Below are 19,142 nucleotides of genomic sequence, written 5' to 3'. Positions count from 1 at the left end.
ATTCTTTCTTTTGTGTTTTTTCAGAGTCAGTAGAAAGGCCTCTTTAGTGTCCTAAGTTTTAATAACTGTGACCTTAATTGCCTACCTTCTGTAAGCTGGTAGTGTCTTAACGACCGTTCCACAGGTGCATGTTCATAATTGTTTATGGTTCATTGAACAAGCATGGGAAACAGTGTTTAAACCCTTCACAATGAAGATCTGTGAAGTCATTTGGATATTTACTAATTATCTTTGAAAGACAGGTCCTGAAAAAGGGACATGTATTTTGCTAAGTTTATTACAGTGGGGGAAAAAGGATTTAGTCAGCCACCAATTGTGCAAGTTCTCCCACTTAAAAAGATGAGAGAGGCCTAATTCCATCATAGGTACACTTCAACTATGACAGACAAAATTAGAAAAGAAAATCCAGAAAATCACATTGTAGGATTTTTAATGAATTTATTTGCAAATTATGGTGGAAAATAAGTATTTTGTCAATAACAAAAGTGTATCTCAATAATTTGTTATATACCCTTTGTTGGCAATGACAGAGGTCAAACGTTTTCTGTAAGTCTTCACAAGGTTTCACACACTGTTGCTGGTATTTTGGCCCATTCCTCCATGCAGATCTCCTCTAGAGCAGTGATGTTTTGGGGCTGTTGCTGGGCAACACAGACTTTCAACTCCCTCTAAAGATTTTCTATGGGTTGAGATCTGGAGACTGGCTAGGCCACTCCAGGACCTTGAAATGCTTCTTACGAAGCCACTCCTTCGCTGCCCGGGCGGTGTGTTTCGGATCATTGTCATGCTGAAAACCCACCACGTTTCATCTTCAATGCCCTTGCTGATGGAAGGAGGTTCACTCAAATTCTCACGATACATGGCCCCATTCATTCTGTCCTTTACACGGATCAGTCGTCCTGTCCCTTTGCAGAAAAACAGCCCCCAAAGCATGATGTTTCCACCCCCATGCTTCACAGTAGGTATGGTGTTCTTTGATGCAACTCAGCATTCTTTGTCCTCCAAACACGACGAGTTGAGTTTTTTACCAAAAAGTAATTTTTTGTTTCATCTGACCATATGGCATTCTCCCAATCTTCTTCTGGATCATCCAAATGCTCTCTAGCAAACTTCCAATGGCCTGGACATGCACGGCTTAAGCAGGGGACACGTCTGGTACTGCAGGATTTGAGTCCCTCGGCGCTAGTGTGTTACTGATGTAGGCTTTGTTACTTTGGTCCCAGCTCTCTGCAGGTCATTCACTAGGTCCCCCTGTGGTTCTGGATTTTTTTCTCACCGTTTCTGTGATCATTTTGACCCCACGGGGGAGATCTTGCGTGGAGCTCCAGATCGAGGGAATTATCAGTGGTCTTGTATGTCTTCCATTTCCTAATAATGCTCCCACAGTTGATTTCTTCAAACCAAAGCTGCTTACCTATTGCAGATTCAGTCTTCCCAGCCTGGTGCAGGTCTACAATTTGTTTTCTGGTGTCCTTTGACAGCTCTTTGGTCTTGGCCATAGTGGAGTTTGGAGTGTGACGTTTTGAGGTTGTGGACAGGTGTCTTTATACTGATAACAAGTTCAAACAGGTGCCATTAATACAGTAACGAGTGGAGGACAGAGGAGCCCCTTAAAGAAGAAGTTACAGGTCTGTGAGAGCCAGAAATCTTGCTTGTTTGTAGGTGACCAAATACTTATTTTCCAGCATAATTTGCAAATAAATTCATAAAAAATCCTACAATGTGATTTTCTGGATTTTTTTTCTCATTTTGTCTGTTCATAGTTGAAGTGTACCTATGATGAAAATTACAGGCCTCTCTCATCTTTTTAAGTGGGAGAACTTGCACAATTGGTGGCTGACCAAATACTTTTTTGCCCCACTGTAAGTACTTTCATGACAGTGCATTTCTTTGTCAAACCTAATTATAACATTATCAAAAGAGGTAAACAAGCAGATGTCTTCTGCAAATGAAAACAAAGTTAGGGAAAAACGAATTGGCAGTTGTTCTAAATATAATAAATCAATGTGAAGCAACAGTCAATCAAGAGTATCAAATAGATGGAAATTGTCAAGGCTCAGGAGAAGACCCAGATGCAGACAGTTTCGAAGTAACAAAAGTTTATTACAGAAACGGGGGCAGGCAAACAACAGGTCAAGGGCAGACAGAGGTCAGTAATCCAGAGCAGAGTCCAAAAGTAGAGAAGGCAGGCAGTCAGGGTCAGGGCAGGCAGGGGTCAGTAATCCAGGGTGGCGTGACAAGGTACAGAACGGCAGGCAGGTCAAGGCAGGCAGAATGGTTGGAAACGGGAACTAGAGCAAGCTAGGAGCACGGAAAACCGCTGGTAGGCTTGACGAAACAAAACGAACTGGCAACAGACAAACAGAGTACACCAGTATAAATACACTGGGGATAATGGGGAAGATGGGCGACACCTGGAGGGGGAGGAGACAAGCACAAAGACAGGTAAACAGATCAGGGTGTGACAGGAAATTGTAAATGAAGACCTCACAACCCAATCCCCTCAGTGCATCGTGTCTGTGGAGCAATATTACGAAGCCAATAAAGTGGCAAAGTGATGACGCACAAACACTGCCACACTGGCTTCATCTATTTCAATATTCTGCCTTGCTTCTTTCATGTCCTCCATCACATGCACGCCCTGACCTTAGTTCCTTTTTATGTCTCTATTTTGGTTTGGTCAGGGCGTGAGTTGGGGTGGTATTCTATGTTTTTTTCTATGTTTTTCTATTTCTATGTGTTTGGCCTGGTATGGTTCCCAATCAGAGGCAGCTGTCTATCGTTGTCTCTGATTGAGAACCATACTTAGGTAGCCTTTTCCCACCTGGTGTTTGTGGGTAGTTGTTTCCTGTATAGTGTTTGTTCACCTTTCAGGACTGTTTCGATTTTGTTGTTTTCACTTTGTTATTTTATATTTCGTGTTCAGTTATAATAAATTAACATGGACACTTACCACGCTGCGTTTTGGTCCGATCTATCCTGTTCATCAGATGAAGAAGATCGTACACTACAAAATTATTTATTTAATTTGTGGTGAGACAAAGCAATCCTCCGGTCTCCCCTCTTCATAAGACTGTGGGTAATTTGAGGGTTGAGTAGCTCGGATGCCTTTGCGTTGGCACTCTGTTGGCTGGTCCCCGTATGTGACGCTTATCGACTGTAGATGCTGATGCGTCGCCCAATGAAAAGTCAGCAATGCATCTACTTTGCCTTGCGGGTGGGTGGGTGTTAGTTGGGGTGGGGTAGGGTTGCAAGATGTCTCTCTGTTCACACCAGCATCATACGCTTGTTGAGATATGCTAACGAAGGGCACAGGTTCAAATCAAATCAAATTTTATAAATCATATGCGCCGAATGCAACAGGTGTACAGTCGTGGCCAAAAGTTTTGAGAATGACACAAATATTAATTTTCACAAAGTCTGCTGCCTCAGTGTCTTAGATATTTTTCTTTGTCCACCCGCCTCTTGAGGATTGACCACAATTTCTCAATGGGATTAAGGTCTGGGGAGTTCCTGTCCATGGTTTTGTTCCCCGAGCCACTTAATTGTCACTATTGCCTTATGGCAAGGTGCTCCATCATGCTGGAAAAGGCATTGTTCGTCACCAAACTGTTCCTGGATGGTTGGGAGAAGTTGCTCTCGGGAGGATGTGTAGGTACCATTCTTTGTTCTCCATGTCTTCTCCGGACAAGCTTTTTTCCGGATGCCCCAAACAATCGGAAAGGGGATTCATCAGAGAAAATGACTTACCCCAGTCCTCAACAGTCCAATCCCGTACCTTTTGCAGAATATCAGTCTGTCCCTGATGTTTTTCCTGGAGAGAAGTGGCTTCTTTGCTGCCCTTCTTGACACCAGCCATCCTCCAAAAGTCTTCCCCTCACTGTGCGTGCAGATGCACTCACACCTGCCTGCTGCCATTCCTGAGCAAGCTCTGTACTGGTGGTGCCCCGATCCCGCAGCTGAATCAACTTAGGAGACGGTCCTGGCGCTTGCTGGACTTTCTTGTACGCTCTGAAGCCTTCTTCACAACAATTGAACCGCTCTCCTTGAAGTTCTTGATGATCGGATAAAAGTTGATGAGTGCAATCTTACTGGCAGCAATATCTTTGCCTGTGAAGCCCTTTTTGTGCAACAATGATGACGGCACGTGTTTCCTTGCAGGTAACCATGGATGACAGAGGAAGAACAATGATTCCAAGCACCACCCTCCTTTTGAAGCTTCCAGTCTGTTATTCGAACTCAATCAGCATGACAGAGTGATCTCCAGCCTTGTCCTCGTCAACACTCACACCTGTGTTAACGAGAGAATCACTGACATGATGTCAGCTGGTCCTTTTGTGGCAGGGCTGAAATGCAGTGGAAATGTTTTTGGGGGATTCATTTAATTTGCATGGCAAAGAGGGACTTTGCAAGTAATTGCAATTCATCTGATCACTCTTCATAACATCCTGGCGTATATGCAAATTGCCATCATACAAACTGAGGCAGCAGACTTAGTAAAAATTAATATTTGTGTCATTTTCAAAACTTTTAGCCACGACTGTAGACCTTACAGTGAAATGCTTACTTATGAGCCCCTAACCAACAATGCATTTAAAAAAAATACAGATAAGAATTAGAAATAAAAGTAACAAGTAATTAAAGAGCAGCAGTAAAATAACAATAGCGAGACTATATACAGGGAGGTAACGGTATAGAGTCAATGTGCGTGGGCACCGGTTAGTTGAGGTAATATGTACATGTAGGTAGAGTTATTAAAGTGACTATGCATAGATGATGGCAATGCAAATAGTCTGGGTAGCCATCCATTTGATTAGAAGTTCAGGAGTCTTATGGCTTGGGGGTAGAAGCTGTTTAGAGGCCTCATGGACCTAGACTTGGTGCTCCGGTACCGTGTGGTAGCAGAGAGAACAGTCTCTGACTAGGGTGGCAGGAGTCTTTGACTATTTTTAGGGCCTTCCTCTGACAACACCTGGTATAGAGGTCCTGGGTGGCAGGAAGCTTGGCCCCAGTGATGTACTGAGCCGTTCACACTACCCTCTGTAGTGCCTTGCGGTCGGAGGCTGAGCAGTTGCCATACCAGGCAGTGATGCAACCAGTCAGGATGCTCTCGATGGTGCAGCTGTAGAACCTTTTGAGGATCTGAGGACCCATGCCAAATCTTTTCAGTCTCCTGAGGGGGGAATAGGTTTTGTCGTGCCCTCTTCTTTGCAGGCCAGCTGTCTGTGAGTCCTGCCTCTTTGGTTTGTTTATCACCTGCCGTGGGCTCAATTATGTCTCATTATATCCAAGCCCTTAGCTTCACTAATTACTATTTTTATTCAATAAGATTCTCTCTTCCACTAGCTTCGAGTCGAAGCTCGCATCCACTACAAGACCATGGTATTTGCCTACAGAGCAGTAAGAGGAACTGCCCCTCTCTACCTTCAAGCTATGCTCAAACGCTACACCCCAACCTGAATACTTCGTTGTGCCACCTCTGGTCTCTTAGCCCTCCCACCACTAAAGCTCTTCTCTGTCCTGGCACCCCAATGGTGGAAGAAGCTAGGACAGCGGAGTCCCTGCRCATCTTCCGAAAACATTTAAAACTCTACCTCTTCAAAGAGTATCTTAAATAATCCCCCCCTTAAAGAATGCCTTTTGTGAAGAAAAAAATCCCCTCTCTGTCTTTCTCTGTAGCGGAGCATTTGTGTGTGGGGTCGGGCTGTGAGGGCTATGTGGCCGGAGTCCTGACCTTTGCAGCAGGACAGAGGGAGGCCCAGACCTCGTCGCGACGCCTGACCAGCCACACCCGCTGGGAGGAAGGATTGGTGTTCTCCCTGCCAGGAGGGTATGAGGTGGAGGGCGAAGTGGCTCTCTCCCTGCACAGTTGTGACCGCTTCTCCCAGAACACCAACCTCGGCGTTATGAGGTTCAAGCTGGTTGATGTGGGCATGATGTCCAACGCAGACTGCTGGGTCGACCTTCAACCACCAAAACAGGTAGGCTACCCTGTTCTTACCATTGATATATAGTAGATGGCATTGGCTGCAAAGTTAAAGAGTGACTGCCCCTAAAAAACAACGGATCCTTTTGAAAATGGCCTATGTGGCATCGATATCAAATCAAATCWAATTTATTTATAAAGCCCTTCTTACATCAGCTGATATCTCAAAGTGCTGTACAGAAACCCAGCCTAAAACCCCAAACAGCAAGCAATGCAGGTGTAGAAGCACGGTGGCTAGGAAAAACTACCTAGAAAGGCCAGAACTTAGGAAGAAACCTAAAGAGGAACCAGGCTATGAGGGGTGGCCAGTCCTCTTCTGGCTGTGCCGGGTGGAGATTATAACAGAGGAACAAGTAGATTCTAACAAGTCTGCCCGCTGATCTATGGATGTAGTATGTCCCACCAATTCTATCTGTAAATTAGAGGGTAGAGGCTCTCACTAAACATGATGATTAGACCACATAAGTTTTATCACCTATGAATAAACTCAAGATATAAATCCTCTGAAAAAACAAGACAACGTCCTCAGCTATGTCAACCTCACTGTCACTGCATTAATTCATCAAACTTAACATGTGTACCAATATTGTAAATGCACTATACAGACAGTATTCAACTGAGCGCATAAACTGAACAAAGTATTCCGAGACACATGAACACAATTTAAACCAACCAGAACCACTATTGTAACTTAACAGGCTCTCAAGGTGCGAAATCAAGAGAGCAGTACCGAACCCCCCCAAAGGTGCGGACACCGGCCGCAAAACCTGATTCTAAAGGGAGGGTCCGGTGGGATCCATTCACGCGGCGGCGGCTCCGTGCGGGACGTAAGACCCCTCCGCCCGCGATCCCTCCACTTTGGTGGCGGCCCCTGTGCATGGACCTTCACTGGAGGAACCGGGCGCAGATCGCCAGAGGCTCCGGACTGGGGCCGTCGCTGGGCTCCGGACTGGGGCCGTGCTGGAGGCTCAGGACTGGGGACCGTGGCTGGAGGCTCCGGACTGGGGACCGTCGCTGCAGGCTCCGGCTGGGGACCGTCGCTGGAGGCTCCGGACTGGGACCGTCGCTGCAGGCTCCGGCATGGATTATCACTACAGGCTCCGGGGGTCAAAATTCCAAAGGTAACAGTCAGTTATCTGGTGTGGCCACCAGCTGCATTAAGTCACTAGCAGTTGCATCTCTCTCATGGACTGCACAAGATTTGCCAGTTCTTGCTCGTGAAGATGTCGCTCACTTCTTCCACCAAGCATCAGTTCCGAATTGTGGAGAATGGCCTTAGCGCTCACCCTCCGATCGCAACAGGTCCCAGACGTGCTCAATAGGATATTGAGTCCAGGTCTTCTGGCCAATAAAGCAAGACCACTGACATTCCTGTCTTGCATGGATATGCACAGAACGAGCATTAATGGCTGGTGGCATTGTCATGCTGGAGGGTCATGTCAGGAATTGAGCCTGCGAGAAATGGGTATGGATCACATGAGGGATGTGCGGACCTGTCCTTCCCTGAACCTGCACTGCATTGAAAATTTGTCGCTGCATATCGTGACACACCAAAGCTCAGTCCCGATGATATGCTGTGACAACAGCCGCCACCCTAGGAGACCGATGACTAGACCGTCGGCCAGCGCCTCTTTCCAAACGCGGTCCGACCGCTTCCAACGAGTATATCAGCCTTCTGGTATAGGAGGCTTGTGCCATGGATTATCACTTGGAGGCATCGCTCATCCGTCTTCGAAGCGATAACATCGCGAATCCGACCAATCACCCTTAAACTCCACGGTGATGGGACAAAAAGCCCTTCGCGGACTCATCAGGTGAAATGAGCAGCCATAGACCTTTTTTCACACTCCAGTACTCGTCTGAGCTCCAAGGGCGACGGTTGGGTTTCCGTGCCCCATAGGTTGACGTTGGGTGACCCTCCATGGTGACTGTTAGGTTGAGGGAGGCACTCGTCCTTACAACGAGAGCTTACTGCCCAGCTCTCTCAGGCCAGACCCTTCTCTTAGCCTATTGACGTGACAGTCTGCAGCACTGATGCGAGTGGATTGGCGGTTGTGGTCCTGGTAGTACTGGCTTTCCGGACCATGGATCATCGCAGATACTGTGTGGGTTGCACGAGATCTGTTATCGCCTGTACCCCGGCAGGTGTGTATTTTGGGAATGCGTACCGATCCTGTCAAGGGTGTTTTGGAACAGGTTCACTCCACGTAGTCTGCCACTGCGAGGGATGAATCAAGCTCGCCAATAGCGCTGTGAACGGTCACGCTTGTTCTGGAAAGGCCGCCTGTGCTCACAGGATACGGGTGGACAGTGAATTTATTGCCGCTCGCTGGCGCACATCTGCAGTCCTCATGCTCCTTTGCAGCATGCCTAACGGCACATATATCCACAGATGAGCAGGCGGGTACTCCTGCTGGGATCATCTTCTTGTTTGAGTGTTTTTTACAGAGTCAGTAAAAAGGCCTCTCTAGTTTGATATCGCTCTCGAAAGTTTTTAGATAACGTGTGGTGACCTTTAAAGTGTGCGATACCTTTGTAAGCTTGTCTTAGGGCTGTCCTTAACGCAGCCGCGATCCACCAGTGCATGGTTCCTTAATTCGTTGTGGATGAGGTAGATCAAGTTGGTACATAGGCCATTGGAAATCGAGTGTTATAAAACGCCTCTACATAATGAAGGAGTTCTGGTGAAGTCTACTATTGGATATCTTTACTAATATCATTTGTAAAGACAGGGGTCCCTGTAAAAAGGGACATTAGTATTTTTTTTGCGTGAGTTTATTTACAGTGGGGGAAAAAGGATTTAGTCAGCCCACAATTGGTGCAAGTTCTCCCACTTAAAAAGAATGAGAGAGGCCTGAATTGTCCATCATTACGGTACACTTCAATATGACAGCAAAAATTAGAAAGAAATCCAGAAAATCACATGTGTAGGATTTTTAATGCAATTTATTTGCAAATTAATGGTGGAAAATAAGTTATTTGGTCAATAAAAAAATGTGTATCTCAATAATTTGTTATATACCTCTTGTGTTGGCAATGACAGAAGGTCAACACGTTTTCTGTAAAGTCTTACAAGGTTTTCACACACTGTTGCTGGTATTTTTGCGCCCATTCCTCCATGCAGATCTCCTCTAGAGCAGTGATGTTTTTGGGGCTGTTGCTGGGCAAGCACAGACTTTCAACTCCCCTATAAAGATTTCTATTGGGGTTGAGATCTGGAGACTGGCTAGGCCACTCCAGAGTGAAATGCTTCTTACGAAGACCCTCTCGCTGCCGCGGGCGGTGTGTTTGGGATCATTGTCATGCTGAAAACACCAGCCACGTTTCATCTTATCTTAATGCCCTTGCTGATGGAAGGAGGTTTTCACTCAAATTCTCACACGATACATGGCCCCATTCATTCTGTCCTTTCACGGTACAGCGTCCTGGTCCCTTTGCAGAAAACCACCCAAAGCATGATGTTTCCACCCCATCATCGCTTCACAGTAGGTATGGTGTTCTTTGGATGCAACTCAGCATTCTTTGTCCTCCAAACACGACGAGTTGAGTTTTTACCAAAAAGTAATTTTTTGGTTTCATCTGACCATATGACATTCTCCCAATCTTCTTCTGGATCATCCAAATGCTCTCTAGCAAACTTCCAATGGGCCTGGACATGCACTGGCTTAAGCAGGGGACACGTCTGGTACTGCAGGATTTGAGTCCCTGGCGGCGTAGTGTGTACTGATGGTAGGCTTTGTTATTTGGTCCCAGCTCTCTGCAGGCTTCTTCACTAGGTCCCCCGTGTGGTTCTGGATTTTTGCTCACCGTTCTTGTGATCATTTTGACCCCACGGGGTGAGATCTTGCGTGGAGCTCCAGATCGAGGGAGATTATCAGTGGTCTTGTATGTCTTCCATTTCCTAATAATTGCTCCCACAGTTGATTCTTCAAACCAAGCTGCTTACCTATTGCAGATTCAGTCTTCCCAGCCTGGTGCAGGTCTACAATTTTGTTCTGGTGCTTTGACAGCTCTTTGTTGTTGCATAGTGGAGTTTGGGAGTGTGACTGTTTGAGGTTGTGGCAAGGTGTCTGTTTTTTATACTGTATAACAATGTTACAAGCACTATGTTTGCGCGATTAATTACAGGTAACGTAGTGAGGACAAGAGGAGCCCCTAAGAAGAATCAGTCTGTGAGAGCAGTAAATCTGCTTTTGTGAGGCTGACCAAATATTCTTATTTCCACATAATTCGCAAATAAATTCATAAAAAATCCTACAATGTGATTTTCTGGATTTTTTTTCTCATTTTGTCTGTCATAGTTGAAGTGTACCTTATGGAAAATTACAGGCCTCTCTCATCTTTTTAAGTGGGAGAACTTGCACATTGGTGGCTGACTAATACTTTTTTGCCCCACTGTAAGTACTTTCATGACAGTGCATTTCTTCTGTCAAACCTAATTTTATTAACATTATCAAAAGAGGTAACAAGCAGATGTCTTGCAAATGAAACAAAGTTAGGGGAAAACGAATTGGCAGTTGTCTGACAAATATAATAAATCAATGTGAGCAACAGTCAATCAAGAGTATCAAATAGATGGAAATTGGTTCAAGGCCAGGAGAAGACCCAGATGCAGACAGTTCGAAGTCACCAAAAGTTTATTACAGGAAAACGGGGGCAGGCAAAACAACAGGTCAACGGGCAGACGAGAGGTCAGTAATCCAGAGCAGAGTCCAAAAGAGTAGAGAATGGCAGGCAGGCTCAGGTCAGGGAGGCAGGGGTCAGTAATCCAGGGTGGCGTGACAAGGTTACAGAAGGCACAGGTCAAGGCAAGGCAGGATAAGGTTGGAAACGGGAACTAGAGCAAGCTAGGAGCACGGGAAAAACCGCTGGTAGAGGTCTGACGAAACAAAAACGAATCTGGCAACAGACAAACATGAGTACACAGAGTATATAAATACACTGGGGATAATGGGAGAAGATGGGCAACCATGGAGGGGAATGGAGACAAGCACAAAGAACAGGTGAAACATATCAGGGTGTGACAGAAATTGTAAATGAAGACTCACAAACTGCAATCCCTCAGGCAACAAAAGTGTCCTATGATAGCGAGCACATCACATTAAAACGGGAAAATAGAAGCACAATCAACACTATAGTTGGATCAAGTTGAATTGACCCGCCCAAAACTTCGCAACGGCTAGCAATTATCGAATCTAGTCTCTCATTGTATATCTCTGTTGGACTCTTTGTGTGCGTTATCTTTCCAAAAAGTCCTACTACCACATCTCACAATGTTACGACAAGTCACCCTGAACCGGATATACAAGAGATTTCGCTTTTCCCACTATGCTCTCTTATTTGTTCGGATTTGGTACAGGGCGTGAGTTTTCGCCGCGTACGTGAATGCGGTATTAAAATCTTAAGAGTGTATATTTTATCAATAAGTTTTATCCTATTTCTATGTCGTTTCTGGCAGGCTCATGGTGTTCCCACGAAGATCGAGAGGCATGGTGACCTATCGTTGATTACTACTGATTGAGAACTCTGAGTAACCTACAAATGGCCTAGTCCTATGTTTACCCTACCCTGGTGTTTGTGAGGGTTAGCTATGTCTGTCCCTATATATATGGATATCTATGTGTTAGTTTCACTTTCCAGGACTGCTAGTTAATCACGGATTTTGTGTTGTCTTTTTGCTCTTACGATTGGTATTTCTAGTGTAGTATCTCGTGTGTTTCAGCTTCATATAAGTATCAAATATAACCAATCGGACGAACTTTAACCCAGAAGAGGCTCTTTGTGACGTGTTTTGGTCCGAGCGTATTCCCTCTGTCGCATAGGATCAGATGAAGAAAGTGTCGCTTACACATCGCTTACAGAAATTATTACTTTGTACACTTTGTGGTGAGACAAAGCATATCCTACTCCGGTCTTCTTCTCATTATCATAAGAACTGTGGGGTTAATGATTGAACGCGTGTTGACGTTAGACAGCTCCTCAGGAGAGCTGAATGGCCGTTTAGCGGTTGGCATAGACCATTAGCAAATGTTCTGGGGAGTATAGGTCTGGTCCCCTATGGAAAGCATGTGGAATGCTTTATACCGAAACACATTGATAGTGAATCTGCTGATCGTCGCCCAACGCATCTGACAAAGGCCCACGCAATCCAGTGTCATCTGAAACTTCTTGCACCTCTGCGGCTCGCGGATGGTGGTGTATATGTTCTCCTGGTGGTGGCGCGTAGGGTTGCACGAATCGTATGTCTTCTCCTGATAACACAACCACGCAATCAAAGATAAACGCTTGTTAGTAAATAATGCGCGAACCCTGAAAGTAGGTCAACTGGTTTCCAATATCATACAATCCATATTACTTATTAAATAAATATTTAATAATAATGCCGTCACGAAATGCAACAGTGTGATATCAGTCGTGGCCAAAAGGTGTCTTGTTAATGGAAAGAGAAATCGACCACAAAAATGATTCTAAACTCTATCTATCTCACCAAAGTCTGCACTTTGCCTCAGTTGTGCATTTCAGAATAATTTAATTCTTTAGGTGCCAAGCCCTCGGCGCATATCCTTGAGGATTGACCCCAATTTTCTCATGGGAATTAAGGTCTGGGGAGTTTTCCTGTCCATTAAGTGCAGTGAGGTTTTGTGTTCCCCGATGGCACTTGAATTTGTCCACTTGAATTTTTGACATTATGGCAAGGTGGCTGGCATCATGGGGCGGGACAAAGCGCATTGTTCTCGTCCGCAAACCAATCTGTCTCCCTTCCAGGGAGGAAGTGGCGGATGGGAGGAGAAGGGTTGCTCTGAGGGGAGGAGGTGTAGTAAGGTAGCCCGAATCTTCTTTCGTCTCCAAACATTCGTCTTTCTCCGGACAAGTGCTTTTTTCCGGATGCCCCAAACAATCGGCCAATAGGGTGGCAAAGCAGGGGATTACACCTGTGCGCAAGAGAGAATCGATGACTTACGCAGTACCTCAAGCAGCTCCTCCCAATAGCACTCTGTTATCACGATCTGTGGTCGACGGAACTACTCTAGCTCTGTCCCTGATTCATGATTTTGTCGCACACCTCTGGGAAAGAGGAACGTGGGCTTTCTGTTTTTGCTGTCCCTGTATTGGAGCACTAGGGCCATGCCAACAGACGAAGTCAAGTCTTATCACCTACCAGCTGGTAGTGGCGTTGGAGATTGTGCGACTTCGCACGACCTGCCATGCTGAGAATTACCTTTAAGGAGCTAAGCTCTGTCATTTGGGTAGGTGCGGCCCTCATCGCGATGGCCATCCGATCCGCAGCTGAGATCCAACTTAGGAGACGGCCTGGCGCTTGCTTGGACTTTCTTAGCTACGCGTTCTGAAGCCTTCTTCACATGGACTTAACTTATTGAAGCCGCGGCTCTGCCCTTGACGAGTTGCCTTACGATGTCGGAGTAAAAGGTTGATTTGTAGGTGCCAATCTTAAGGCAGCAATATCTTTCCTAGTGAAGCCCTTTTTGTGGCAAAGCAAATGATTGACGCACGTGTTTTTCCTTGCAGGTAACAGTGGTATGCCACAGAGGAAGAACAATGATTCAGCCAAGCACCACCCTCCCTTTTGCAAGCTTCTCAGTCTGTTATTCGACTCAATCAGCCAATGACAATGAGTGATCTCCATGTCGTTGTCCGGTGTCAGACCATGCTTCACTATGCGCTGTGTTAGACGAGAGAATCACTGGACATGATGTCGAGCTGGTCCTTTTGCAGGGCCTGGGCTAAAACTGCAGTCGGAAATGGTAGTTTTGGGGGGACCTCATTATATTTGCATGGCACAAGAGGGACCTTTTGCAAAGCTACAACTGCATTCATGCGTGATCACTCTTCCATGACATGACCTGGCGTATATGCAAATTGCCAATCAGTACAAACTAGCGGCAGCAGACGTAGTAACAAGTTAATATTTGTGTCATTCTTCAAACTTTTAGGCCACGACTGTAGACCTTACAAGTGGAAATGGCTACTTATGAGCCCCCTAACCAACGACATGGGCGATTTGAACCAAACACTGAATACAGACCTATAGATATTAGAGAAATAAAAAGTGTCAGAGACAGCTAATTAAGGAGAGCAGCAGTGAGCAAATCAACAAGCTATACGAATGAGGACTTGAATACCGAGTGCAGTGGGATGGTCAACTAAGGATATACGAGACGGTGCGTCAATGACGCTAAAGTGGGCCGCCAGGGATTGAGGTATGAGCGATAAGTCATCGCTTACAACTGTAGTGAGATGTTACCTTGATCATAGCCTGCAGACTAGATGCTTAAGAGTGACGATTGGCATATTTGAGCTAAATTAGCTCTGGGCTAGCAAATTCACCGTCTTTGTATTAGACAGCTCAGGAGTCCTTATGAAGCTTGTGGGTAGACCACGTCTGTTTTAGCATGGGCGTCTCATTTCCGGAACTTAGTATCTTGGTGTCGCATCTGCGGTACTCGCGGGCTGTCCTCATGTGTGGTAGCAGAGAACTAGTCCCTTGCTGATTCAGGGTGGGCGCCAAAGGAGTCCCTTTGTACCTATTTTTTAGAGGCCATTCCTGACACAATCCCTGTGATTAAGATATGGGACATCCGGTGCCGAGGTCCTGGGCGTGGGCGAGGAAGTCTTAGGACTAAGTCGATGTCCACTAGGCCGACGGCCGTCCACTCGCGGACTACCTGTCACTCTGCTACGTGGCCTCGCGGCTCCTGGCAGGCTGAGCTCACTCTCGTCCCCATCACTTCCAGGTTCCAGTCCACAGTGAAAGCGTCGCCATGGATAATCGAACCCATAGTCAGGGATGCTCTCATTGATCATGCCTATGCCTGCTCAGAACCTTTGTCGAAACGGAATATGAGGTACCCCAACTCATGCCAAGCAACCACTTCTCTATACTTCAGTCTCTGAGGCACGGGATTACACGGTTTGAGTCGTGCCTCTTTCTTCTGCAGGCCCAAGTCTGTCTGTGAGTGTCCGCGTAGCCTCTTTGTTTAGTTTGTCGTCATCATCCTGCCGTCGGGCTCAATTAACGTGTCTAGTAATAAAGCCCTTCCAACGTCCCTTCGCTTTATTCTACGTACAATTTACTGATTCTTTCACTCTCATAAGATTCTCCTCTTCCACTAGCTTCGCAGTCGAAAGCGTCGCATCCACTACAAGACCATGGTATTTGCTTACAGAGCAGTAAGAGGAACTGCCCCCTCTCTACCTTCAAGCTATGCTCAAGCACGCTACATCCTGCTACAACACCACAACCTAGAATACGTTTCGTTGTGATCCTCCCACTCTGGGTTCCTTAGCCCTCCTCACCACTAAAAGCTCTTCCTCGTGTCCGTGGGCACTCCATCACGCCCAATAACCCAATAGGATGGATCTCTGAGAAGTCTTAGGGAGAGAATGAAATATCAGGCGGGCTGCCCTCGCCCATTCTGGTGCGAGAAACATATTAGGAACTTACCGAAGGATCTGGTCAAACAGCAGTTGTTTGCCGTACCTGGGTATCTTTAAATAATTCCCCCCCACCTTCGAAGAGCTTTTGTGAGAGAAAAAAATCCCCTAGCTCTGTCTTTGCTCTGATAGGCGGAGCATTTTGTGCTGTGGTGTGTCGGGCTGTGAGGGCCTACATGTGGCCGAGATGTCTGATTCTCTTCAGCAGGACAGCAGAGGGACCCTGACCTCGTGCGCTCGCGACGCTTGTCTCGACCAGGCCACGCCCGCTGGGAGTGAGAAGGTGAGTTGGTGCTTCTTCCGTTTACCCTGCCAGGAGGGTATGCAGGTGGAGGGGCGTAAGTTGAGAACTCCTGCACTCCCTGCACAGTTCGTGCTCCGGCTACGCCGCTTCTCCTATAGAACACCACCTCGGCGTTATGAGGTTCAGCTGGTTGAACTGTGGGGCATGATGTCCACGAAGACTGCTGGAGAGTCCGCACCATTCAACACACACAAAGAAGTGTAGGCCCTACCACTGTTTCGTTACCATTGAGTCATAAATAGTAAGGAGGCAGTTGGCTGCAAAAGTTAAAGAGTGACTGCCCGCTAAAAACAACACCGGTTCTTGTAGTCGGAAACTGACCTAAATGCTGGCATCGATAATCCCTACAGATCAATAGTCATAATTTATTTATATAAGCCCTTCTTACATCAAGCTGACTATCATCAAAAGTGCTGTACAGAAACCCAGCGCTAAGATACCAAATCACAGCAAGCTAATGCAGGTGTAGAAGCCACGATGGCTAGAAACTATATCTACCTCGAGAAAGGAACCAGAAACTTAGAGAAGAACAGCAGTAAGGGACAAACCACCCGAGGGCTATGAGGGGGGTGGCCAGTCCTCTTCTGGCTGTGCCGGGTTGGAGATTATAAAGCAGTACACGGGCCAAAGATTCTCCGCCTCAATATGTCAAAATTGTCTCATCAGTATGCACCCAGGTCGAGTGTCCTGACTGTAATATATAATGGTGCACAAAGAGTGCGTTGCTCGAGAGGTAGCAACGGTCTCAGCATCCCCCAGGAGTAGGTGTCGACGTTCCTGTCAGTATCGCAGTCTAGCCGAAATACTTCCCTTCGGCTCCCTGTGGCCTCGTCCTCATGCTGGAGCCGTTTGTATAACAGCGTAGGTCTACGGACAGGCATCTCGTCCACCCAATACATGTCAGGCTTTGTTGTAAAACAGTGGATTCATGCGGTCCTTCCCATAAGCCGCAGGCACTAAACAGTTTTTCTAAAGCTTGGGAGCAGTCTAGCCACCAGCTGTCTCAGGATGGATCGGTATTGTGGGTTGACACTGCAAGGGAGTCATCCCAGGCCGATCTTCGTCCTGAGGCCCATGGTCCCTCGAGGACCTTATGAGCTACGAAACATTCTCTGATCTTTCTAGATCACAAATTGACGTACAAAGTGTACATAAGTGTCCAGGTCTTTGGATCATGAAGTCAGTCTCGTCAAAATAGAGTTTGGAACGCATCAGTGCATCTCAACGAGATAAATAGAAGCGTCGCCGTTTGGAATCCTGAGCAATATGTCAACAAATCCATGCCCTGCCCTTACTGACCAAGATTCCCACGCTGACCAAATCGCACATCATAGTCCACCGCCCCCTTGCTCCCTCGCTACCTTCCATAATAGTAATTTGTGAGGCGCGTCCCCCAACCAACCAATCGTTTACAATTGCTTACGGATGTCATCGGAACGCGCCACCTGGGAACCTTCAATCTATTGCAGACCCTGACACAAGACTTTATATGGTAGTTTGACCACTTCTATTGCATCGCCTTCCAGCACACGAGTACATGCCATATATTTTGAACTAATTAGGTGTTGCCTGCCCTGCCCCCGATAAGACCTCTCATGCAATGCGTGAATAGGGGATGTCGCGCATGTCTATGTTTGGTCCACTCCAGTGGTGGTGAGTACTACTGCTGAGGCCTGAAGCTATAGACTTGCTGGTTAGTGTGTTATCTGTGGTTATTTGTATATCATCGGATTCATGGTTCTGTACGCTTCCTCATGTTCTTTACTTATCTGCTTCATCATTAATTAAACTCATACCTCTCTGCGATCATACCACTCTAGCATAACGTCTGATGTTTTTTCTCTGACTTCGCACGCAAATCATAGCTATTGGCGGCCAAATGTTGTATTCTACTAAATTGTATATTGAGCGCTTAGAGCAGCATGTAATCGTATTTCCATGCCACTCTAAGTTATGTCTAGGGCACATATAAAATTGTTATTCAAGAGATGTCCTACTTGCAACCAACATGCAGTATGGAGACCAGCAAGGGGCTGTGAACATTCCAATTGCAAGTATCCGCCCAGCAATCTTCACCTGTCTGTGGCAACAGCTTTCACAGCTCATCATTTGTAAAAATACAGAAGGTAACCCACTTCATTACTTTGAAACCCATTGTAAACATAATTGGATGTAAACTGACATTACTTGTGTGCTTTTTTCGACTTTTTAGATGCATATAATGTCCGGAGCATAACCTAACTTGGTGGAACAAGCTTGATTTGAAGTGAAATAGACAGATGAACGCAGTGATCAGGTTGGTTTCACCTGTGTGTGTGTGTGGGTGTGTGTGTGGTGTGTGTGTGTGTGTGGTGTGTGTTGTGTGTGTGTGTGTGTGTGTGTGTGTGTGTGTGGTGTGTGTGTGTGTGTGTGTGTGTGTGTGTGTGTGTGTGTGTGTGTGTGTGTGTGTGTGTGGACCAGTATCTTTGATGAGGGGCCAGGAGCTGATCTACGCTGCTATGCCCATCAAAGGGGCTCTGGCAAATACCTCACTTCCAGCCTCACTTCTTACCTGTCTCACCAACGGTCGTTGATGGGCACAGCATTAACGTAGGTCTTCGTTACTGTAAAACGTCAATGACTGTTTGTGAATCAGAATCACTTCAACAGTAGGCCTATTGGTAGACACTGATATTAGATGATCACAGAACACATTTAGGAGCCAGATACGCCAGATTTGATTCGTACAGCTCTCCACAGAAAATTATGAGAAAGAATCATGATGCACTTGCAAGATGATGATGATGAAGTCCAGACTGAACATATGGGCTTGATATCTAGATGTTCTCTGAAGGAGAGAGAGACTTGCACTCTGCTATAAACATTTTACTAGAAACAACTTTTATACTCTGGTATTGTCTTTTTTAATTATTGAATTGAGATGTATAGTCAACATGGGGAGGGGAGGAAACCATGGTGTATTCTGCATCTGATCAGGGAACTCCTTTTGTATATGGATACCACACGAGGAAGGTACTGTATGACCACCCTGACATGTTTGCAATGTAGCCCTTTACCACCAGACAAAAATGCTGATAGTCACAGTGTCTGTATCGACTGGGAATGACAATGAAAGGTGTTCATTGTTATGTTAGCAGAACACTGCTTCTATGGTATTATGTAAAGGGTTTGTTTATTCTACATGGACCTGCTACTACATTTAAAAGTTATCAAACACTTAGTTTAAAATGTCTACAAGAATGCAATAGCAATTGCATTCTTCTCATATTACTCTGTAGGCTACTTGACCTATTCAAAAGTTTCCTCCGGCATCTCATCATACATCTTTAGTTGTTGAACTCACCCTCTAGGAGGTTGTTGCGATTGAGTGGGGGGGGGGGGGGGGACACCACAGCTTGC

The 19,142-nt window shown here is 46.1% G+C and overlaps 1 protein-coding gene across 1 annotated transcript in view; it reads left to right on the top strand.

Annotated features, from left to right (window-relative positions):
• Positions 1 to 19,142, top strand: part of syt13 (synaptotagmin XIII) — a 34,004-nt gene that overhangs the window by 6,851 nt on the left and 8,011 nt on the right. Inside the window, 1 exon segment of the mRNA XM_024001172.2 lies at positions 5,680 to 5,981. Coding sequence (XP_023856940.2) covers positions 5,680 to 5,981 — 302 coding nt within the window.

This window comes from Salvelinus sp. IW2-2015, linkage group LG15, assembly GCF_002910315.2.
Source record: "Salvelinus sp. IW2-2015 linkage group LG15, ASM291031v2, whole genome shotgun sequence".
Taxonomy (NCBI): Eukaryota; Metazoa; Chordata; class Actinopteri; order Salmoniformes; family Salmonidae; genus Salvelinus; species Salvelinus sp. IW2-2015.
The sequence above is the reverse complement of the archived record's forward strand: the minus strand, read 5'-3'. Positions and strand labels throughout refer to the sequence as shown.